Genomic DNA, 24,558 nt, shown 5'->3' with positions numbered 1-24,558 from the left:
TTTTAGTTTTCCACATTCACTTCCATAAGATTTTGAGTTCCACATTTTCTCCCCATCTTTCCCGTCCCCCCACCCTAACATGGCATGTAAATTGATATAGGCTCAACATGTACATTCATATGAAACCTATTTTCATATTTGTCATGTTGTACGTAAGAATTAGAACCAATGGGAGAAACCATGAGAAAGAAGAAACACAAAAAGAGAGAGTGAGTGAGCAAATAACATGCTTTGATGTGCATTCAGATTCCGTAGTTCTTTTTCTGGATTTGGACAGTCCTTTCCATTATGAGTCTTTTGGAGTTGTCTTAGATCCTTGCATTTCTAAGAAGACATATGTCTATTAAAGTTAGTCTTCATATAATGTGGTTGTTACTGTATACAATGTTCTCTTGGTTCTGCTCACTTCACTCAGCATCAGTTCATGTAAGTCTTTCCAGGTTTTTATGAAGTCTGCCTGCTCATCTTATGGCATAATAGTATTTCATTACATTCATATACCACAACCTGTTTAGCATCTTCTCAGTTTCCAATTCTTTGCCACCAGAAAAAGAGCAAGCACTTTTAGTTTTTAAAACAATTGAAAAATAGTATTTTTTCCTAATTCTCAAAAGACAATTTTTAGCATTCATTTAGTAAGTTTTTGAGTTCCAAATTTTTCTCCTCCCCTCCCTCCCCACCCCTCTTCCTCAAATGGTAAACAATTTTATATAGGTTATATATGTGTAGTCATGTCAAACATATTTCCATGTGAGTCATAATTGTGAAAGAAGAAACAGGCCAAAGGAAAAAAAACACAAAAAAGTAAAAAAAAATATATTCTTCTACCTGTGTTCAGAGTCCATCAGTTCTTTATCTGGATGTGAATAATATTTTCCATCATGAGTCTTTCGTAATTATCTTAGACCATTGTATTGCTGAGAAGAGATAAGTTATCCATAGTTGATCATCCCACAATGTTTCTGTTACTATGTACAGTGTTTTCTTGGTTCTCACTTCACTTTGCATCTGTTCATACAAGTTTTTCTGAAATCAACCTTTCATTACATTCCGGAGCACTTCTAATAGTTGATTTTTTTGCTCTTTTTGAAAACTTCCTATTCTTTGACCATTTAGCTATTAGGGAATCAATCAACAAACATTTATTAAGTGTACTACGTGCTAGGAACTGTGCTAGGTATTTGGGACAGAAATACAAATGAAACAGTCTGTGTTCTCAGGGAGCTTATATTCCATCCAGGGAGACAATATGTACTCAAAAAGAGATGTAGAAATAGATACAAGGTAATTTTGGCGAAGAGGCACTAACACCTGGGAGATCAGGAAAGGTTTCATGTAGAAAATGATTCTCAATGTAAGTCTTGAAGGAAACTAGCAATTCTTAGAGGCAGAGGGGAGAGGGAAGTACATTCTAGGCGTGAAGGAGACAAACAGTGAAGAGGCATGTGAATGAGAAGGCCAGACTGAGTGGATTGTAGGGGATTGGAAGGAGAATAACATATACATTAATAAGTCATATTGGGACCAAGTTGTGAAGGGCTTTACGAGCCAAACAAAAAGGCTTACGTTTGATCCTAAAGAGGTAGCCATTTGAATTTGTTGAGTAGGGGAGTGACATGAGCAGACCTACGCTTTCAGAAAATCAAGAAGCTGGGATTGGACATAAAGATCCTCTTGTCATATAGAGATTATAATTAAACCCATGGGAGCTGATGAAGTTATCTTAGCGTAGAGTGTGAAGTGGGCTGAGGTATACCCTGAGGTATGGGTGGGTGTATCTGTCATGAATGGTGAGCCAGCTAAGGAAAGACAGAAGCAGTCAGACAGTAGGAGGGGAACTGAGAGATAGAACTGTCACAAAAATCCAGAGAAGAGAGAGGTTGGTCAGCAATGCCACATGCTGCAGAGAGGTCAAGAAGAAGGACATTTGAGAAAGCCATTCTATTTGACAGTTAAGAGATCATTGGTGATTTTGGAGATAGCAGTTTCAGTTGAGTGATGAGCCCAGAAGCCAGCCTGGAAGTGGTCGAGAAATGAGTGAGAAGAAAGAAAGTTTCCTTTGCTTGATAGTTTCTTATTTTTATTCTAGTTGTATTGATTTTGTTTGTTGTAAATCTTCTTAATTTTATAAAATTGAAATTGTCTGTTTTGTCTTTGTAATTATCATCTCTTTTTTGGGTATGAATTTTTCCACTAATCATAGACAAGGTACTGCTTTCTCTTTTTTCTCTCATGATATGACCGTTTATGTTTAAGTTACTTATCCATTTAAAGTCATGTTCTTTGGTTGATTGATGATTGAGCAATTATTATGTTCTTTGGGTTTTAGGTCTCATTTTACCTGTTCTGTTCCACTTACACTGTCAGTGTGGTTGATTATTGTTTTATAATATTGTTTCAGATCTGGTAATGCTAAGCCTCTTTATTTTTTAATTAAAAAATCTTTAATATTTCCTTTATATTCTCTTTTATTCTTCCAGATTAATTTTTTTGTTATTTTGCCTGGTCTATAAAGTAATTCCTTTGCAGTTTACCTGTTTGTCTTAGTTTGTAGAGATTTTATTCTCAAGATTATGGGTATCGAACACTGTGGCTCTTGTGGAGTCAGCGTGGTGTAGCAAAGAGAGCCCTGGATTTGGAGTCAGGGAGCCCTGGGTGCAAATTTTGGCTTGGCCACAAGCTAGAAACATGACTCTGGGAAAGGCATATCACTCCTTTCCTCATCAGAGCCTGAGGCACTTCCTCCTAGCTGTACATCTTTGATTCTGTGATCCTGTGTTTGGTAAGTTACTTAAGCAGTACCATCATTTTAAAAATTGTATTGGTGAGGCCCAACTGTGAGCGGAGTGGGGAAGAGGATAAGCTTTTGTATGGTGCCCACTCGTGTCAGGCGTGTGCCTGTGAGGGCCTTTATAACTCTTGTCCCATTTTATCCTCACAGCATCCCTGAGAGCTAAGTGCCATTATTATTATTTTCATTTTGCAGTTGAGGAATGTGAGGCAGACAGAGGGGAAGTGACTTGCTCAGGATCATGTAGCTAAGACGTGTCTGAAGCCAGATATAAACTCAGGCCCAGCACCAGCTGCCAGTAGGTAACTCTTCAGTTACTTAAGTATTCCTTTATTAACGGAAACAGTATTTTGTAGTAGTATTTGTATATCCTGAGTGGGTAGTTACACTGCCGAATACTACTTTGAGTAGCCTTTCTCTTCCTACTGTTTCCTTCTGGTTTTGTTGGATTTATTTTGTGTCCTGCTACTTCACATTTTAGTTTCTTTGCTGATTGTCTGCAGTTTTCCAAGCAAGCCATCAATAAATAAGGATAGTTTTGTCTCTTGTGTATTTTTTAGAGGTAATCTAGTCTCCTTTATTTTTATTACTTTTTAATTTTGATTTTCTTTTCTGTTTCAAAGTCTCTCCTTCCTCCAGCCATTGAGAAGTCAGGGGAACCAAAATTAGAAATTTCATATATAAATATGTATAGTGATGGAAAAACAAATTTCTGCATTAACCATGCTTCTCCCCACACCCCCCAAAAAGAAAAACAAGAAAATTTGCTCAAATCTTTGCAGGTGTTTCTACCTTTCACTTCAGTCTTGTTTTATTACTATATCTAGCATTTCTAGAACAAAAGAATTGTGGGGAGATGGAGGGCATCTTGTTTTCATCAATAAACATCTATTAAACATTTACTATGTGCCACATACTGGGGATACAGCAACAAAAACAACATTTCATACCCTCAAGGAACTTGTATTCTTCTGGGGGAAAACAACTTTCAGGCTTCTAAGTACAAAATATGTACATTTGGGAATATGTAATATGGGAATTTGGACGCCAGTTTTTACAAAACCCTTACGTGAAAAGCTTTCATTGTTTCTCCATTGCAGATAGTGCTAGCTCTTGATTTTAGACATTTACTTATGGTCATCTTAAAGAAGGGTTCTCTCATACCTAGGCTTCTCTTTAATGTGAAGGATTGGGAGTTAGATTGGAAGCTCCTTGAGGACAGGGACTGTCTTATGCCTCTTTTTGTCATCCTCCTCCTCCTCTACCCCTTGTCCCCCCATTGCTTACCACGGTGCCTGGCACATAGTAGACGCTTAACAAATGTTTTTTGATTAATTGATTGGAATGGGTAATGAATGTATTTTGTTTGAAGGCTTTTCTTCATCTTTTGATATTATCATTTTTTTGTTGTTTATATGATTAATTATAATAGTAGTTTTCCTAATTGAACCATCCATGAATTCCCAATAGAAATCGAACTTCGCTAATGAATAATTTGGGGGAATGTATTGCTCTCATTTTATTGATATCTAAAACAAAGCTGTCTTTTTTTCTAAACCCACCTCTCTTTCAAATTTTCCTTTTTCCATCGAAGGTGTACTGTTCTTCTGGTTTCCCAGGTTTATAACCTCTTTGTCCTTGACTGTTCACTCTCCCTCACCCCATACGTCTGGTCAGTTGTCAAAGCTTGCTGTTTCTGCCTTCCTGTCTTACACATTGGACTCCCTTCTCTGTGCTCATGCAGTCCCCATTTTAGGCCTTCATCACCTCTCCCAGTGGCTTCCTGATTATCATCCCTGCCTCAAATCTCATCTTCTTGCTCATCCTACACATAGCTACCAAAAAAATTTATAGTCATCATTTTGTTTGTGGCATATAAATATGTAGTAGTTTTGGATAATTCTATTCATCTTTTTTGATTTTTCTGTTTTATGATCCTCTTTAGTTAGTGGTTTATTACTTTACTTTTTTTTTAAAGCCCTTTGTTTTATCAGTTCGATAGCTTTTTTATTTTCAGTTTTGTCTATTTTCAAAGTTTTTCTTCTTGCGCTTGTTTTGACGTTCTTTAATTTGTTGATTTTTTTCCTAAAAGATTTTTAAAAATTACATTTGCCACCTTCTCTAGAGATAAAACTTGAGATGTAGCTTTGAGAAATCAAAATATATATGAAAGCAATTCAAAAAGCTTTCTATCAGGTTAATTTTCAAGGAGATTTTACTTTTCTAAGGTGGGTTTATGTAAAGTCATGATCTTTTGCTTATATTTCACTTCATGATGAGATTGCATAATCCTTTGCTACAGTGTTAACCCCATGAAGTCCAGGACTGTATCTGTGTACCATTGTATCTCTTCTGTTGCATAGTACAAATTTTTTTAAATAATATTTTTTCCCAATTACATGCTAAAACAATTTTCAACATTGGGTTTTTCTTTAAGTTTTCAGTTCCAAATTTTATCCCTCTCCCCTCCCTGAGTGGTAAGCAATCCAATATAGGTCATACATGTGTAATCATGTAAAATATTTCCATATTCATTTTGTACAAGAAGACTCAAATAAAAATTAAAAAATAAGGTGAAAATTAGAATGCTTCAATCTGTACTGAGACAATATCAATTCTTTCTCTGGAGGCTTCTTTCTTATCATGAGTCTTTTCTTGGATTGTCTTGGATGATTGTGTTGCTGAAAACATCCAAGTCATTCATAATTCTTCATTGTACAATATTGCTGTTGATTTCTACAGTCTTCTGGTTCTGCTCACTTCACTTTGCATTAGGTCATATAAGTCTTTCCAGGTTTTTCTGAGAGCATCCTGCTCATCATTTCTTATAGCACAATAGTATTGCATCACAATCATATACCACAGCTTGTTCGACCAATCCCCAGTTGATGGGCATCCCCTTAATTTCCAGTTCTTTGCCACCATCAAAAGAGCTGCTATAAATATTTTTGTACAGGTGGGTCCTTTTCTCTTTTTTTTTTTTTAAAAGATCTCTTTGGGTTACAGAGCTAGCAGTGCTATTGCTACCTCAAAGGGTATGCACCGTTTTATAGCCTTTTGGGCATAGTTCCAAATTGCTCTCCAGAATGGCTGGATCAGTTCCCAATTGGATCAATTCACAACTCCATCAAAAGGGCTTAGCACAAATTTTGCATGCCAGTACATTTTAAAATCTTAATAGTGGCTTATTTTAAATATTATATAGATCTTAAGAAATTGTTGTGTAAGCAGTAATAACAATCAAGTATTTGTTAGTTTTTGAAGATCAGACTTCCTCCTCTGCTGTTCCTTAAAGTCTTGGAGTTTGCCTTTGCAGTTACTTAAAAATATTGGATTACATTGTGCTTAATTATAGTGTATCAGTCACCCTTCCCTCCCCCTATAGGATTTAGTTTCAGAGGTCAAGGGGTGCTCTATCTGTGCAAATCACCAGGTGGCTCTACGATTGCTACTGCATAGGATCAAGAAGGATCTAGGAGTCCTTGTTTTGACTCATTGCCAGCTGAGAATTCTCTGTCTATTGCTGTCTCTAGTTATCTTTCCTGTATTTCTGTATAAGGGATTGAATTATTTCCTCTCTGCTACTTGGCTCATTTTCACTTTTGCCTATCACACCATCCTAATCTCTTTCCTTTCTCGGCATGACCAAAGAAATAGTTATATATTTTAAATGGATTTTTTTTTGCTACGATGAAAATAAAAGAAACAGTGTTGACTTAAGTTACAGAGTGGTGGTGCTCTGTCTCTCTCTCTTTCTCTCTCTTGTACCTCCATTTCCCCCCTTCCCTCCTGCCACCCCTCTCACGCAAAGAGTAGAGGATAGCCTTTCAATAGTTTTAATTCTTAAAGGTGGTAAACTGATGAGTTAGATTTCCCCTAACTTCCATAATGATCCTACTGCTTGTTGTACTTGTGACCGCAGCCTCTCTGGCTGGCTAAGCAGTGTCTGCTGGGTAACTCATGGACTGGTCACCACCCTCTCTTTTCCTTGAGATTGTAGCCATACCTCTGGGAGTCCCGTTCAGGATGAGGGAATGGGTACAAAAGTTCATGATCCCAGGTCAAACTGCAGATATTTCAGTAAGAATAAGACTGTCATAGTATTGCACAATGCTTGCATTGCCCTTTTAAATGTCTTTTGTCAGTTATGACAGTGCCACCTCCAATAGAAGTTCTTTGTGATAAGTAAGGCTGAAGCTGTCAGCTCCATACTTTTCTGTATTCTCTTGTGCCCAAAGACACAGAAAATGCAAGAGAAAACATTAGCCACAGTGAAAGGGAAGCTGATTTAGTTATGGGTGACATTTTTCTCCTTAGTGAAAGATTTTTTAGTGCATGCAAAAATCACATGGAATATGCTTGAACAACTGCCGATGTACATCATACATGCCACAATAAGGAACATGCAAGGAAGGATATGACCGTGTTGACAGTATGAGAGCCATTTAATTATGGTCTTGAATTTTCCATAAACTCCTTTTCAAATTCAAAGTGCTTGTGTTAGTTGGTGATCTTTTTGTGGTTTAATTTTTTTGGGGGGAGGCCAGCCTAATGTGTCGGTCGTTGGTTGTGGTTGCTTCCTATATGTTAGCATTGAAAAGGCTGAAGGTGAACATAACATAATGGAATAAATGATGAGCTTTGGAATCAGGAGACGTGGGTTTACTACATAGGACTAATACTCTGGTACTAGACATGAGACTGCGGAGTCACCTCTGAGAGTCTGTTTTCTTATTTGTAAAATGGGGATAATACTTGTTTGATTTACCTCTTGTAATTATCACGAGGAAAATATTTTGCAAATCTTAAGACAACTAGAAGAATGTGAAATTATTCGTTATTACTGGAAAAACTGACCATTTCAGCATAGTTATTAGTCTGAAGATATTATGGAGTCTAGCAAAGATTACAGGGTCGATAAACTTTAAAAAAATTAAGAAATGCTAGTTATATATGGTTGGTCCTGTGTGCATTTCATAAATTTTAAAAGAAAACTTGCAGAACTACAGACTGTGGAAGGAAGGGTGGTACTTTCTTATTTCTTCTCTGGGACCAAGATTGGCCACTCAGTATCCAGCTTTATTTTAGAGGGTATGTTCTTGTTTTCATTTGTTTTTTGGTTAGTCATTGTGTATATCATTCTTGGATTTCAGCTAGTTCACCAAGGAGTACCAGAAGGGAAGGGAGAGGAGGGTGTAATTAGTGCTGGGGTGATAGAAAGAACTGAGAAACAGAGAGGATGGAAGTCTTGATGAGGACAAAGAACCCAGCTAGAGGTCAAGGCTGGGGCGGGGGGGAGATGGAATGATAAAAAAAAAATTATGACAAGATAAAGTAATTTTGGAATTCATGACCATGGAAGTGGAAACACTTGTGGGTGATGGAAAGTGGAGTAGGTCATGGAATTGGAATAGATTGAGGAACTGGGCCATTCATATATTTCAGGGGGTATATATGTATATTGAGTAGTATGAGGATTGAGGTGGAAAGAATGACTGTAAGCCAGGCACTGAATTCCTTGAGGAAAGAAGAATGTTCTGGAGGTGGAGGGGAATCAGACACCAGGATCTGGATTGGCTGATAACTTTAGATAGTGTGAACCTCAAAGGAGAAGAATTGTTTAATTAAGGTGATAGAGAAAGGATCTGGAACTGGAAGTTGGGAACAAGAAGTATTATGACTCTCCTACTAACAAACAATAAGTTGGGAGGCATTAGCAAAAGTGTAGCCTCAACTAGAAAGATGATGGGGGAGGGGGATTTCTTTGGGAGGAAGACATGTTTCAGTAAGGGCCAGAAAGTTTGAGAAAGAAAGAGATTTAATATGAAAAGAAGTTTTTAAATTATGGAGCAGGAATTCCAAAGGGCAACATTGGGAGGGAAAGGGAGGGTATGTGAAGGAGCACAAGTCAAGGGGAATGGGGTTTGTATATCAGCAGCTGGGGGTTTTACCTCAGTGAATTTGTTACCATATCCTAGGAACCTGAAAGAATTGACAGATATGATTGCTGAGTCAGTATTGGTGATCCTTGAAAAATTGTGGAGAGCAGGAACAATATCAGAAGACTATGGAAGGACTAATGCCCCAGTTTTCACTAAAGGAAAGCGAGTAGACCCTTCAAACCCTAAGGTCATAAGCTTGATGGCAACTTCTGGAAGAATTTTAGAATACATTATTGAGATGGCTTATAAGCATTTTTCTTTGTTTTTTAGATTAAAACAAAAGCTTATCTTTTTAAAATCAATATTCCATTGATGGATGGCTATAAGTCATAGAATACTACAGTCTTTGAGGAATCAGAGTTGAGGATCATCCAGTGGGCATTGTCAGGCTTGAATAGTCACATCACAAACAAGCAGTCATTGTTGAAGTTTTTTTTTTTTTTAAATAAATTTCTTTATTTATTTTTAGTTTACCACACACGTTTCTACATAGTTTTGAGTTCCAGTTTTTCTCCCCTCCCTCCCCCCTCCCTCCCCAAGACGGCATGAAGTCTCATATAACTGTCATGTATAACTTTGCATTGAATTAATTTATGCACTAGTCAAGTCATGGAGAAGAATTTTGACCAATGGAATGAATCATGAGAAAGAAGAAACAGAACCAAAAAAAAAAAAACCCCAAAAAACAAAAACAAAAGAGAAGCAGAAAAGGCGAGCATGTAGTGTGCCTCAGTCTGTATTCAAACTTCGCAGTTCTTTGTCTCGATGAAGATAGCATTCTCCATCGTGAGTCCCCTGGAGTTGTCCTTGCCCCTTAGGTTGCTGAGAAAAGCGCATTATGTCAGGGTTGGTCCTCACGGAATCCATATATCTGTGGCTGTGCACAATGTTCTCCTGGCTCTGCTCCGCTCACTCAGCATTATGTCGTGTAGGTTTTTCCAGGTTGTTATGAAGTCTGCATCATCCCCATTTCTTATGGCACAATAGTATTCCCTCACCTTCATATACCACAGCTTGTTCAGCCATTCCCCACTTGATGGGCATCCCTTTGATTTCCAATTCTTGGCTACCACAAAGAGAGCTGCTATAAATATTCTTGTACATATGGATCCTTTTCCCGCTTGCATGATTTCTTTGGGATACAACCCTAGAAGTGGTATTGCTGGGTCAAAGGGTATGAACATTTCTATAGCCCTTTGGGCATAGTTCCAAACCACCCTCCAAAATGGCTGGATCAGCTCACAACTCCACCAGCAATGCACATTGTTGAAGTTTTATAAAAGATGTAATCAAAAAGGATGAAGCATCACTTAGTGAGAGCAAAGGATAATTGAGGGCCCATGTGCTCCATTGATATTCTGGTGATGTCAGGAGCATGCAGTGAAAGCTTCCAGGTTGTCCCAGGTGGACACCTCCCTCCACAGCCATGGCAAATTTGGGAGAAGACATAGACAGGAGCAGACTAGGATTGACAGGCATGGTTGAGTATGATCTCCATAATTAGAGAGAACGCTTACAGCGATAGGATCACAAATCAATGGAATTATCGTGAACATTTAAAAAAGGCAGTAGTAAGGGCCAGTGTAGCTTCGTCAGTAATAACAATAGTGATGATAACAGCAGCTAACATGGGCTTAAGGTTCATGTGTTGTCTCATTTGTTCCTTACAACAAACCTGTAAGGTAGGTGCCATCATGATCACTGCTTCACAGATAGGGAAACCAAGGCCGCTGGATGTGAAGTGACTTGTCTAGGGTCATAGAATAGTAAGTATAGCTAGAACCCAGATCCTCCTGATCCCCAGTCTAGCATATCTGCTCTACTGCACTGCCTCCAAGAACAGATCAGTTCAGACAAATCTTACTTGTTTTGGACTGGTAGAATAGGGGAATGTCATCGTGTATACCTGAATTTCAGCAAACCATTTGACAAAATCTGTCCTGTTATCTTTGTGCTCAGAAGTAGGCTACTTAGGTGTATTCAGGACTGGTTGAATGACTGGACCCAAAAAAGAATCATTAATGGAGTGACATCAGCTTGGAGGATAGAGGTCTTTAGTGGATGCCTCAGGGATCTGATCTTGGCCCTATGCTGTTCACCATTTTTATTTCTAGTGAATTGGATAAAAGCAGACATGTATGTGAGACAGTTTGGAATAGGGGAAAAAAACCCCACTAGCTCTGGAATCAGAGGCCTTGGGTTCATATATTATTAGCTGTGTGACCTTGGTCAAGTCAAGCTCTTTGAGTAAGTTTTCTCAGCTGTGCAATGATTAGATGACTGCTAAGGTCTCTTCTAGTTCTAGATCTAGGATTCCCTGCTCTTGTGATTTCAGATGCTGTGAAGCTGGGAAACAGCTAGCACATTGGTGGACAACCTGGGTCCCAGACGGTCTCACTAAGCTATATCGACTGGCTAAATCTACTGTGATGAGATTTAATAAAGATAAATTTGAAGTCTTAATCTTGGGTTAAAGGAATCAGTGATACAAATGCAGTATGAATGATGTATGGCTCTTAACAAAAGGGTTTAAGGGGTATAGATTGTAAGCTCAGTAGGAGTCAGTGTGACAGACCAACTCTAAAAGCTGCCATGACCTGAGCCTCCATTGAGAAATGCATAATGTCCAGAGCAAGGGAAGAGACCGTTTTCAACTCTATTCTTCCCTGGTCAGACCACATACAGAATATGTTTGGTTCTGGGCACTGTATTTTAGGAAGGACATTGCTAAGCTGGAGAATGTCCAGAGAAGGATGGTCAGCACTGTGAGGTAATTAGAGACTATGCTGTATGAGGATCTTTGAAGGAACCAGGGATATTGAGTCCAGAGACTAGAATGTGATAGCAGTTTCAATGTCTAATGGGCTGTCATGGGAAAGATAGCTTAAACTTGCTGAGCTTGGCCCCCGATGGCAGAACTGGAAAAACCGAGAAGTTTGATGTTAAAAAAAAATTCACAACAATTAGAGCAGTGCCAAAGTTCAGTGGGCTGCCTCTGGATGTCATGGTTTTTCTGTCACTGAGGTCTTCAGACAGAGGCCTGATGACCATTTGTTGGGGTTGTTGTAGAGAAAATTTCTCTTCAGGTGAAGGTTGGCCTAGATGGTCCCTTTTCTACTCTTTGATTCTGTGGCTTGCACAAATTATAAAAATAGTAACCATTTGAACCATCACTTAGAATTCATCCTGACCACCGGTCTCAGGCCCTTTCTACTATATTATTCTGAGTCAGCAAGCCTTGGAATGAGTCCCCAGTTCTGTCCCTTACTTGATATTCGACTTGGACAAAAGTTCTTAACCTGGAGTATGTGGATTTGTTTGCTCTTACACCCATACACACACAAACACAAATTATACATATTATATATATTAATTAATACACATAGATAACTATTTCAGCATAATTGGTTTCTTTTATGATCTTATGTATTTTATATATTTAAAGTCATTCTGAAAAATGATTCTGTGATACATAAAAGATTATGAACTCTTGCTTTTGCAGGAGGAATCAAGTACTTAAGCTGAAGCCTTAAGATATAAAGTTATGACACCCATTACTCAGCCTCAGTTTCCTCCAAATCTGTAAAATGATCATGTTTACCCCTGTTCTCCCTACACCACAGGTCGTTTTGTTTTGTTTTTGGTTACTCAGATGAGGTCATGGATATAAAAGGGTTTTGTAAGTTGCACACATGTGGAAGATTAATATTTTTATTAATTTTGTCATTCTAAGTAGTTTCTTATATTACATGACCTGCCCCATCATCTTCAATCATGTTTACCTCTTTAGTGCCACTGATATTATTCATAGCCACTTTTTTTTTAGAAGAACTCTGTGGTTTCTTGTCATTAGATGTGGTTATTCAGTGCACTTTACCTGCACACAAAACTGGTCAGATTCTTGATTTCAGTCACCCATAGCAGTTTGAATTGTATAAGCTAGGATTCTGACATTCTTGTCTCTGACCCCTGCCCATTTATCTTTCCTCTGCCTCACTCCTCCTAAACCTATTCTTTCTCCTTCCTTTTGACTTGTAGGTACTCCAACTTTCTTTGCTCTCCTAGTCCATCTCCTGCTCTGGCTTCATCTTCCTCTCTTTGGAATCTTGACCTTACACTTAATTGTATTATACATTTTATTATAATGGCTATTGTAATTATTATAATGTCCTCTTCTCTCAAATCCCTTGCCCTTTTGTTTTGTTGTTTATGCCTTGCTAAATTCCAACTCTTCTTTATCTCCTCCATCTACCTTATTTATTCCTACCTCTGTGCTATTTAATGCCACTAGAGGAAATCACTCCACTCAGCTGATTGAGTACACTGCAGATTTGTCAGAGAACATCGCCAGGGCCTTCATTGATGTACAGCATTCCTGTTCTTCATGATTTCAGTCTTCATTGCTGTCTTCGCAGCAGCTGTTCAGAATCTTGTCTTCTCTTTTTAGACAGCCATGCAACCTTTTCCCTATGCTCAGGGAACATCACTTCATACCCTGCTGAGAAATTAGATACCATCTGTTGTGATCTCCCCTTTCTCTTCATCTCAGAATTGCTCTCTATGTCTTTTCTCCTTTGCTTCATTCTTTGATGAAGGGATGGCTTTTCTTTTTGCCAAGTCCATCCCCTCTACTTAGGCCTTTGATCCCATCGCCTTCCATTGCTTCTGGGAGTTTGCTCAGATTAATCATCCCATCTTCCTCTCTAAGCTTCACTTTCTCCTTATCTACTGGCTGCTACTATAAATGTGCCAGGTCTCCTACGTTCTCTAAACAATTTTCATTTGGCCCTGCTGGCCTCCTCAAGCTGCTGTCCCAGATCTCTACTCTTCATAGTTAAACTACTAGAAAAATTCTTCTGCACTAATTGCCTCTATTTATTCACCTCCCATTCACATCTCAGCCTCTTAAGGAGCCTCCATTTATGGAGGATTCCAGGCCTGCCTGCCTTTAAACTCTTCTTGGCTCTAGATTCAAAACCATGGATTTCAAAAACATGCCTCCTCTACTTCTGCCTCATCCTGGAGCTTCCCTCAGAACTCGGGGCCTGGGGGTGGAACCAAGATGGCGGAATAAAAGCAGGGACTTATTAGAGCTGTCCCAAACCCCTCCAAATACCTGTAAAAATGACTCTAAACAAATTCTAGAGCAGCAGAATCCACAAAATGACAGAGTAAAACAAATTTCCAGCTCAAGACAACCTGGGAGGTTGACAGGAAAGGTCTCTTGCACTGGGCTGGGAGAGGAGCTCAGCACAGCACAAAATATGCCAGCACAGACCAAGCCCCAGCAAACCCGGAGCAGGCCTCAGCGGGCCGAAACACTGGAGGCTGTGGCGGCTTCCAGACTTCTCAACCCACAAACACCAAACACAACTTAGAAGGTCAGTGGGAAAGGTCTGTCAAACCTGAGTCAGAGAGGAGTGAAGGCCAGCCTGGCCCTAGTGCAGCCAACTGGGGTGGTGGCGGCAGTAGCAGCTCTCAGCCCACAGATGGTAAGTGGATCGAGCAACTGGTCAGAAGGAGATAACAGGGATCACTTTGCTGGCACTGAGGCAGGACTCTGTTGCTTTGCCCATACTTAGATCTGGGTCACAGTCCTGCGTAGCAAGCCTGGGGCAAGGAGGAGCATGGGCATAACAGAGCTTGTGGCAGAAGTGGAGAGGGAACCCTTCTCACAGTTCTAGGGCAGAAAAGAATGCTTGTGGTCACTCACAGACCGGAGCACAGGCCAGGAGAGGAATAAATACCTCTCCTTAGATCATACCACCTTAGAAGAACTGAAAACTTACAGGTTCCTAGAAGTATCTCTGAAAACAGCTGCAGAAAACCCCTGAAGCTTGGGACAGTATGCTCTTCACCCTGGAAGCAGAGCCCTACCTTAACGAAGAATTAAAAAGTCAAAAGTCAGACTATAGAATCTTACTTTGGTGGCAAAGAAGATCAAAACATACAACCAGAAGAAGACAATAAAGTCAAAGCTCCTACATCCAAAGCCTCCAAGAAAAATCTGAATTGGTCTCAGGCCATGGAAGAGATCAAAAAGGATTTTGAAAATCAGGTAAGAAAAGTACAGGAAAAATTGGGAAGAGAAATGAGAGTGATGCAAGAAAATCATGAAAAACAAGAAGAAAATAACACCTTAAAAAATAGACTAGACTGGGGGGGCAGAGCCAAGATGGCAGCTGGAAAGCAGGGACTTGCCTAGGGCTCTCCCCCAGGACCCTCCGAACACTAATAAAAAAATGGCTCTGAACAATTCTAGAACTGCAGAACCCATGAAATAACAGGGGGAAGCAGGTCTCCAGCCCAGGGCAGACTGGATGGTCACAGGGTAAGGTCTATCGCACCGTGCTGGGAATGGAGCAGATCAGAGCCCAGTGTGGGCCGTGCCTGGAGCAACCAGACCAGGAGCTGGGCGGAACAGGTGGTAGCGCCCTGAATCAGTCCGCTGTGGCAGTTACCAGACTTCTCAACCCACAGACACCAAAGACAACAGAGAAGGTTAGTGGAAAAAACTGCAGGGACAGATTGAAAGGAGTTTGCGGTTGGCTACCACCCTGGGGTCAGCAGAGGTGGTACAGCTCTGAGGCTGCTTACAGAGCTACAGCTGCAGTTGCTTCCAGCCCCAGGCCCACCTGGTGGGAGGAATTAAGTGGTGGATCAGAGAAGGAATGCAGAGCCTGCTTAAGATCTGAGTCGCGGTCTGGGTTGATGGTTCTTTGGGGAGGAGGAGTGCTGGTGTGGCAGAGCTTGCTGTGAGAGCTCTGAAAACAACAGTGCATCCCCTCAAGCTTAGAACAAAGTACTCTCTGCTCTACAAGCAGTCATATCCCAACAAAAAACTCAAGGATTAGGTAGTTGGCTGGGAACATGGCCAGGCAGTGAAAACGGACTCAGATTCAGACTGAGACTTTGGAATCTTTCTTTGGTGACAAAGAAGACCAAAACATACAGCCAGAAGAAGTCAACAAAGTCAAAGAGCCTACAACAAAAGCCTCCAAGGAAAACATGAACTGGTCTCAGACCATGGAAGAGCTCAAAAAGCATTTGGAAAAGCAAGTTAGAAAAGTAGAGGAAAAATTGGGAAGAGAAATGAGAATGATGCGAGAAAACCATGAAAAACAAGTCAATGACTTGCTAAAGGAGACCCAAAAAAATACTGAAGACAACAACACCTTAAAAAAATAGACTAACTCAAATGGCAAAAGAGCTCCAAAAAGCCAATGAGGAGAAGAATACCTTGAAAGGCAGAATTAGCCAAATGGAAAAGGAGGTCCAAAAGACCACTGAAGAAAATATTACCTTAAAAATTAGATTGGAGCAAGTGGAAGCTAGTGACTTTATGAGAAATCAAGATATTATAAAACAGAACCAAAGGAATGAACAAATGGAAGACAATGTGAACTATCTCGTTGGAAAAACCACTGACCTGGAAAATAGATCCAGGAGAGATAATTTAAAAATTATTGGACTACCTGAAAGCCATAATCAAAAAAAGAGCCTAGATAATCATATTTCAAGAAATTATCAAGAAGAACTGCTCTGATATTCTAGAGCCAGAGGGTAAACTAGAAGTTGAAAGAACCCACTGATCACCTCCTGAAAAAGATCCCAAAAGGAAAACTCCTAGGAATATTGTCACCAAATTCCAGAGCTCCCAGATCAAGGAGAAAATACTGCAAGCATCCAGAAAGAAACCATTTGAGTGTTATGGAAACACAATCAGAATAATACAAGATCTAGCAGCTTCTACGTTAAGGGACCAAAGGGCTTGGAATACGATATTCCAGAGGTCAATGGAGCTAGGATTAAAACCAAGAATCACCTACCCAGCAAAACTTGAGTATCATGCTCCAAGGCAAAATATGGATTTTCACTAAAATAAGAGGACTTTCAAGCTTTCTCAATGAAAAGACCAGAGCTGAATAGAAAATTGGACTTTCAAACACAAGAATCAAGAGAAGCATGAAAAGGTAAACAAGAAAGAGAAATCACAAGGGACTTACCAAAGTTGAAGTGTTATATTTACATTCCTACATGGAAAGATGATGTGTATAATTCATGAGACCTCAGTATTAGGGTAGCTGAAGGGAATATACATATATACATACATACATACATACATACATACATACATACATATAGATAGATAGACAGAGGGCACAGGGTGAGTTGAATATGAAGGGATGATATCTAAAAAATAAAATCAAATTAAGGGACGAGAGAGAAATATATTGAGAGAGGGAGAAAAGGAGAGATAGAATGGGGTAAATTATCTTGCATAAAAGTGGCAAGAAAAAGCAGTTCTGTTGGGAGGGAAGAGGGGGCAGGTGAGGGCGAATGAGTGAATCTTGCTCTCATCGGATTTGACCTGAGGAGGGAATAACATACACACTCAATTGGGTATCTTACCCCTCATGAAAGTAGGGGGAAGGGGATAAAAAAGGGGGACAATTGAAGGGAGGGCAGATAGAGGGAGGAGGTAATCAAAAGCAAACACTTTTGAAAAGGGGCAGGGTCAAGGGAGAAAACTGGATAAAGGGGGATAGCATAGGAAGGAGCAAAGTACAGTTAGTCTTTCACAACATGAGTATCGTTGAAGGGTTTTGCATAATGATACACATGTGGCCTATGTGGAATTGCTTGCCTTCTTAGGGAGGATGGGTGGGGAGGGAAGAGGGGAGAGAATTTGGGACTCAAAGCTTTAAAAGCAGGTGTTCAAAAAAAAAGTTTTTAAATGCAACTAGGAAATAAGATATATGGGCAATGGGGCATAGAAATCTATCTTGCCCTACAAGAAAGTAAGGGAGAAGGGAATGGGGGGGGAGCGGAGTGGGACAGGGAGGGCTTACTGGGGAATGGGGCAATCAGAATATATACCATCTTAGAGTGTGGGGGAAGGTAGAAATGGGGAGAAAATTTGTAATTCAAACTCTTGTGGAAATCAATGCTGAAAACTAAAAATATTAAATATAAATAGTGATTTTAAAAAAATAGAATAAAACCCAAACTCCTTTGTTTGGCATTGGAAGTCCTTTACAATCTGGCATAAGTATATATTTCTAGACTTAATACATAGAAATATGACCCAGCCATCATAGTCTACGATCTAGCCTATTTGTTTTTCTCTTTAATGTGACATTTTGCATCTTACTTTTGCACACTTTCCTCAATATCAATATTTTCCCTTCTTTATCCCCCCCCATGGAATCGCTCGCTTCTTTCATGCCACCTTCCTTCCTGTCTTCCACTTGGTAGCGATATACTTTTACTATATAACTTGTCTTTTATCTTTGTGTATGTTTTAGCATCTCCCTCCAGCAAAAATGTAAGCTCTCCGATGGCTGGCACGGTATTCCTTGAGGAAGAGGCCTTGTGAACATAATAGGTACGTTAGTGTTTGTTTTTCAGTTAAATCAGGTTTTATTTCACTGGCCCTGTGATGTATTGTCTTTCAGATTTCTTTATTCTGATGAAGTTCAGATTGGACCAGAGACTGTTATGACCACACTTTATACAGCTAAAAAATATGCTGTTCCTGCTCTTGAGGCACACTGTGTGGAATTTCTAAAGAAAAATCTCCGAGCTGATAATGCTTTCATGCTTCTAACGCAGGTATGTTTGGATTCATACTTTATTTTTAGCCATATGAAAGCTTCATTATGTGGCCGTTTGTAGATTGTTAACTGCAAATAGTTGTAAGCATTCTTACTTGTCAACATAGGAAGTTTGCATTTGTTTAGGGGGAGAGAAGGAGGGTGTAAGTAGTTTTCATGTGATATCTTTGGAAAAACCATTATGTGACAGAAATGATATACAATTTAAAATTGTACTCTTCTTCATAAAGAGCTGTTTAGGAGAGGTCCTGGTTATATAGGAGGAGGAGGAATTGAATTCCTTTTCACTAGCTAGAAACATTGATCACATTTTGAATCTAAATGGCCCATTGTCTAATACATTCTCGGGCATCAGAAGGGCCCAGTTTTAGGCTGTTAGTTCCACGATATATAACACCTGGGCTCTCCACAAAAATTTTTCCTATTTGAGCATACTTCTGAAAATGCACTTTTATTAGGGATTAGACAGAGACAATTGCTTGGAGACAGAGCCCTGTAATATGTAAAACCCTTCACTGGCATGTTAGGATCCAACTTAAATGTCATATAAGGGAGGTTATAACATAGAACAAATAGACATTTCAGTTTAAAACATCCTTACATTCCAGGAGTTGAAGCTATTTCTTAGAGGATTGGGTGATCCTTTTAACTTTTGTTAACAGAAGAAAGATACCAGCTCTATCTATAAAGACCGGAGGGTCCACTGGAAATCTGTAGCATAAAAACATACCATGTGGAGTGTAAGCAAGGTCTCACAACAGGAAATAAATGAGGTGCATCTGTTTACAATGTATTCACTACATGCTTGAGAACTGCTGGAACATGCATCCTGTACAGCACTACCAACTCTCCTAAGGCTTGATATTTATTGTTAGTGCTTCTGCTTACTCTAATATGGAAACACTGAGGATAAAAGTTAAGTGAAAACATTCAGCTCACCCCCCAGGTCCTCCTTGAGTCATTCTCCTCTTCTGGCTCCAGTTCGTGTCTTCCTTCTCCTTTCTCACTGGCTGTCCCTCCCCTTCCTCCAGTTCTTGTTTCTTTACCATAGTCTCGGCCTTCATTTTATGGACAAGGTTCAGAGACTTGCTCAGGGTCTCACAGAGTTTGTAACAGAGTCAGGATTGGCATCCAAGTCCCACCACTTTTAGTTCATTGTTCTTCCTGACTTCCTTACTACTTCTTTGTATGAATGGACAAGGCCTCAGATGTTCATGATTACTTGGTCTCAGAATTATGTGTTCAGAGAAAGTTCTTTACATTCCTTTCAGAGGAATGTAATTCAGAGGAATATTTTAAGGAATTAAATCTGAAATAGTGAATTAAAACCTGCTCATTTCTTTTAATACTTTGTAGCACTCAACTAACCAGAAATGTAAGTAGCTGCCCCAAACTGATTTCCAAGGAGCAGACCTTCAGATCATTCTGCCTCTGGCTTCTTTTTGGTTTTGGGACCTTGGAACAAAGGCAAATATACTTGATGTGTGGTAGGCAACAGATCATATTTTAGCCTGAGTAGTATGATGAAAGAAATGTTTTTTATTGATATCTTTTATTTTTTATATCACCAGAATTTCTTCTAATATCCCTCTCCCTTCTCAGATAACCATACCATATTATAAATAATAGTTTTAAAAAGCAAGGGAAGAAAAACAGCACTGATCAGTACATCAATAAAAGGTTGAAAATATATGCAATACACCACACCCATGGACCTCTTATCTCTCCAAAGGAGTGTCTTTTCATATTTTTCCTTTGGAGCCGTGCTTATTCTTTGTAATTTTGCAACATTCTTTTGTGATTATTTTGTGGTCTTTCCAGTTATATTGTTGTAGCCTTGTGTATATTGTTTTCTTGGGTCTGCTTAAATTTGCTTTGCATCAAATCATGTAAAATCTTTCCATGCTTCCCTGTATTTATGATAATTGTAGTTCCTTATGATAGAGGTATCATACTCGCAGCTTGAACTAGATTAAATTGGGAAATGTTCAACAAAATAAAATACAATGCAACATAGATAATGTTAATTTGTTGTTTTCAAAGTCAAAATACAGCCCATGGGAATCCGTTTCTTTCTGACACTACTGTCTTACAGCATAGTAATATTCCATTACGTTCATGTACCACCAGTTTGTTTAGCCATTCCCCAATAAATGGACATCTACTTTGTTTCCAATCCTTCCCTACCACAAAAAAATGCTCATATAAATATCTGGTATTGGAAACTTTCTTTTTTTATGTTTATTTTTATAACCTGGCTGCAGAAACTATGCACATTAATGCATTGTCAATGGAGCTGTGAATTGGGCTGGCCTTTCTACAAAGCAATTTGAAACTATGCCTAAAAGGCACTAAACTGATCCTATTAGGGCTATCCCTCACAAAGAGCAAAGAAAGACGCAAGTGCCCCCCATGTACAAAAGTCTTTCTAGCAGTTTTTTTGTAGTGGCAAAGAATTGGAAACTAAAGTGGTGCCCATTGAGTGGGATATGGCTGAACAAATTATTGTATGTGAATTTAGTGGAATTCCATTGTATCCTAAGAAATGGTAAAAGGATGGTTTCATTGAACTCTAAGTGGGCAGAAACAGGAGAAAACCTTATACTGTAAGAATAACACTGACAACAAACAGCCCTGAAAGACTTGAGAGCTCTGATCAGTGCAGTGAGCATCATGATTCCAGAGAACAGAAGAGAAGTTGTCCTGCCCACCTCCTCCCCGAAAGGTGATAGATAGGCTTAGGGTGCACAACGAGATGTGTCTTTGGATAGACCCAATGCAGACACTTGTTTTGCTTCATTGTGCGTGTTTGTTTCAAGGGTTTTTTTTTTTTCCCCAGTGCACATGGGTAGGTGGGAAAGAAAATAGATTTTTGTTAATTGAAAAAAAAATAAAATTCAATTTTAAAAACTCCTGTTTTATCCCTAACCATATAGGCCTCTAGAGATTAAAAGAACACACAAAATATACAGGAGACCAATGAAGAGTATCAGTATGTTGCATTTTCCTACATTGCCAAAGCAGATGGATTGTGTTTTGGGGCAGCTTAAGCTTTCAGGTGGTATCAACAAGTATGCTTACTGTAATATACAGGAAACTCCTACTGGCTCACTCTGTGGAGGACCCAGTTAGAGAGCAAAAGGTAAGTGTGACCAACACTGGTTTTCATGACCCCTTAAACCTTTCTAAAACAAATTATGCATCAGATAAAGCAACGGCTATCTCTATAGTCTAGGACACCTAGAACCCAAAGAAGGTTTAAAAACAGAAAACCTAAACTCCATAAACTGATGCCTACCCTGAGTTTATGCAGCACCGTCTTCCCTGCTGCCCACCACACTACCAACAGTAAGGCTGTACTAACTGACCCATGGGCTTCCAACAAAACCCAGTCCCACACCTGGGAGACCCAGGCCCCTAGCTGTGGAAATTTACTGGGGCCTCAGTAGCCAGTGCAACAGCAGTGTTCTGTGCTACCAAGATTTCTCTAGGACAGTGGAACAGAGGGAAAGGGGCAGGACATTTCTAAGCTTGAAATAGAGCTCAGCTTCCTATCTCAACTGCCCTTTCTTCCTAGAGCCTCAAAGACTCAAACTCCAAATGAAAAAAAATCACCCCTGGCTGTAATGTCACCAGCATGACAGCACTCTGCTGGATCAGGGGAATGAGACCAGGCCACTGTATGTGGTGGGAAGGAGGGAGTGGAATATTTTTGGCACATCACTGAGCCTGAGGAAAAGAGCCTAGCATCCAGCTGGGGCAGTTCGGTACTCCCAAAAATCACTTGGGACAGAGACCTAGGCTGGTGAACAGCAAATTGCCCAGCATGGAAGGAGATTGAGATGCTTTGAGATACAGCCCCCAGGGAAAACAGCATGAGTGGGGAGGGAGTCAGAAAGTGAGCAGTGTGGGGAAAAGACTGGAATTATCCAAGATCTCAAGAAGAAGAAATCAAAGACCTTGAAGATAAGCAGATAAATCAACAGGAGAAAAGGAGTAGAAGGAAATATGGCCTTCAGATCTAATTAACGAGTCCAGGCATCTATGATTATATACTGCAAAACAAAGGAAAACAATCCAAAACTTCATGAAGAGGATCCTTTGGAATTTGAGAATGTGATTGAACAACAGGAGTTGTTCAGAGTGGTTTAAAATAAAAATGAAAATTATGAGAGCAAAATTTTGGCTTGAACAATAAAAAAAGTTGGTAGAATAGAAAAATATGAATCAGTAAGAGCAAGTCTCACTAAGGAAACAAAAGAAAGAACAATGGATTAGGAAAGTAAATATGCAGAAACGAAGGTCAGTTTAGAAGAAGAGAAGCAAAAATAGTAGCATTAAAAGAAAATATGCTCTCTACCTAAGGCAAACATCCTGACCTTGAAGACAGGACATGTTGAGACAGCGTAAGGATCCTAGGTCTCTCAGAAGAACATCACATCAAATAAATAAACTGCCCAAAATTTCTGAACACAGAAAACATAATACCAATTGAAAGAATTCATAGGTTCCCTCGAGGAAATAAAAAAACAAAACAACAAACAACAAAACTAAGGCCGCAAACTGCAAGATACATGGTGGTTAAATTGAATAAATCAGTTCAGAGACAATAAGTTGTGAACGTGATCCAGAAGAAAGACTTGCCAAATACAAAGGTAAGGAAATTCGGATAACACAAGACTATTTTGTATTCATCGGAAAATGCAAGAAGGAGTTAAACAATGCATTCCGAAAAGCCAGTGGAGCTTATGATACAGCTCAGGGTAACCCACCTGGCAAATTGGAGCTTAACCATAAATGAAAAAAGATGTACATTCATCAGTAAAGAGGCATTGGAAACATTCTTAGAAAGAAGATGAGACCTGACAAGATTCTTTGCTTCTTTGAGCACGCCAGACATCAGAAATGCTGGAGCATTGAACAGGTGCAGCAGGAACAGCCACAAGATGACAACAGAAAGAGCAGTTAGAGACTTCTTTCTAAATGTATGCAAGAAGACAAGGGTGAAGGTGGATGTCAGGAATAGGTAACAATGAAGAGGTGGGTCTGGAGCTTTTTGGAGAGAACCTGGTGACACCCTGCCTACAGGTGAATCAGCGATGAAGGGTTTGCCAGGTATTGGTTAAAAAAAAAAATAGATCAGTGGAATAGGCTGGACAAGGGAAAATCAGAAACGGTGGAACTCAGTAACCCAGTGAAAAATCCATTTTGATAAAGCAGAAAATATAAATTACCTAGGGGTTAAAACTTCCTTATTTGATAAAAACCACTAGAAAACTGGAAAGCAGTCTGGCAGAAATTAGGCTTAGACCCAAACCGTATACCACATTCCACAATACATTCCAAATGGATAAGTGACCTTAATGTTAAAAATCTAATTTAAAAAAATTAGAAGAAGAGCAGATCACATAACTTTGATTACATGAAACTGAAAAGGTTCTCCACAGACAAAATAATTGTGCCTAGGATAAGAAGGGAAGTGGTCAAATGAGGAAAAACATTTTGTATCAAATCTCTCTAGTAAGGGTTTAGTATCTAAGGAAGATAAAAAAAAAATAAACATATGTGACTTATAACCATTCCCCAATAGGTAAGTGGTCAGTGTTCTCAAAAGAATTGCAAACTATTCACAACCACATGAAAGAATGCCCTAAATCGCTAATAGTAAGAGAAATGCAAATTGAAACAACCCTGACGTTTCACTTCACACCCTGCAAATTGGTGAAGATGACAAAAAATGGGAGTAGTCAGTGTTGGAGAGGTTGTGCAGCCGTAGACACTAATATAGTACATTGTTGGTGAGGCTGTAAGATGATACAACCATTTTGGAAAGCATTCTGGAATTAAGTGACTAAAATGTCCATATCTTTTGAACCGGCAACTCCATCATTAGGCTATCCCTGTTTGTAAATACTTATAAATGGTTTGTTGGAAATGAACCTTTTTTTCATTCTGAACCCAACAGACACTAAATAGAATAGATATCTCCACATTTCCAAAGCTTGCTTTGTTTTTAAAATATACATATGTTCAACCTGGGTCAAAAGATATGCATAGTTTACTATCCTTTTGGCCATGGATCCAGATTGTTTTCTAGAACTGCTGGAACAATTCACAAAAAAAGAGGTTTCATTCAAATGACGCTGCAACACATATAGGCCAGTCAGTGGCCAGGGAAGAGCATTTTGGGCTAGGCCAGATATAGGGA

At 39.3% G+C, this 24,558-nt stretch overlaps 1 protein-coding gene across 1 annotated transcript in view; it reads left to right on the top strand.

Annotated features, from left to right (window-relative positions):
- The window catches only part of BTBD2 (BTB domain containing 2), a 75,585-nt gene that overhangs the window by 33,624 nt on the left and 17,403 nt on the right, over positions 1-24,558 (top strand). Inside the window, exon 3 of the mRNA XM_036767104.1 lies at positions 18,192-18,348. Coding sequence (XP_036622999.1) covers positions 18,192-18,348 — 157 coding nt within the window. The remainder of the gene's footprint in view (positions 1-18,191; positions 18,349-24,558) is intronic.

Source organism: Trichosurus vulpecula, chromosome 1 (assembly GCF_011100635.1).
Source record: "Trichosurus vulpecula isolate mTriVul1 chromosome 1, mTriVul1.pri, whole genome shotgun sequence".
Lineage (NCBI taxonomy): Eukaryota > Metazoa > Chordata > Mammalia > Diprotodontia > Phalangeridae > Trichosurus > Trichosurus vulpecula.
The sequence above is the reverse complement of the archived record's forward strand: the minus strand, read 5'-3'. Positions and strand labels throughout refer to the sequence as shown.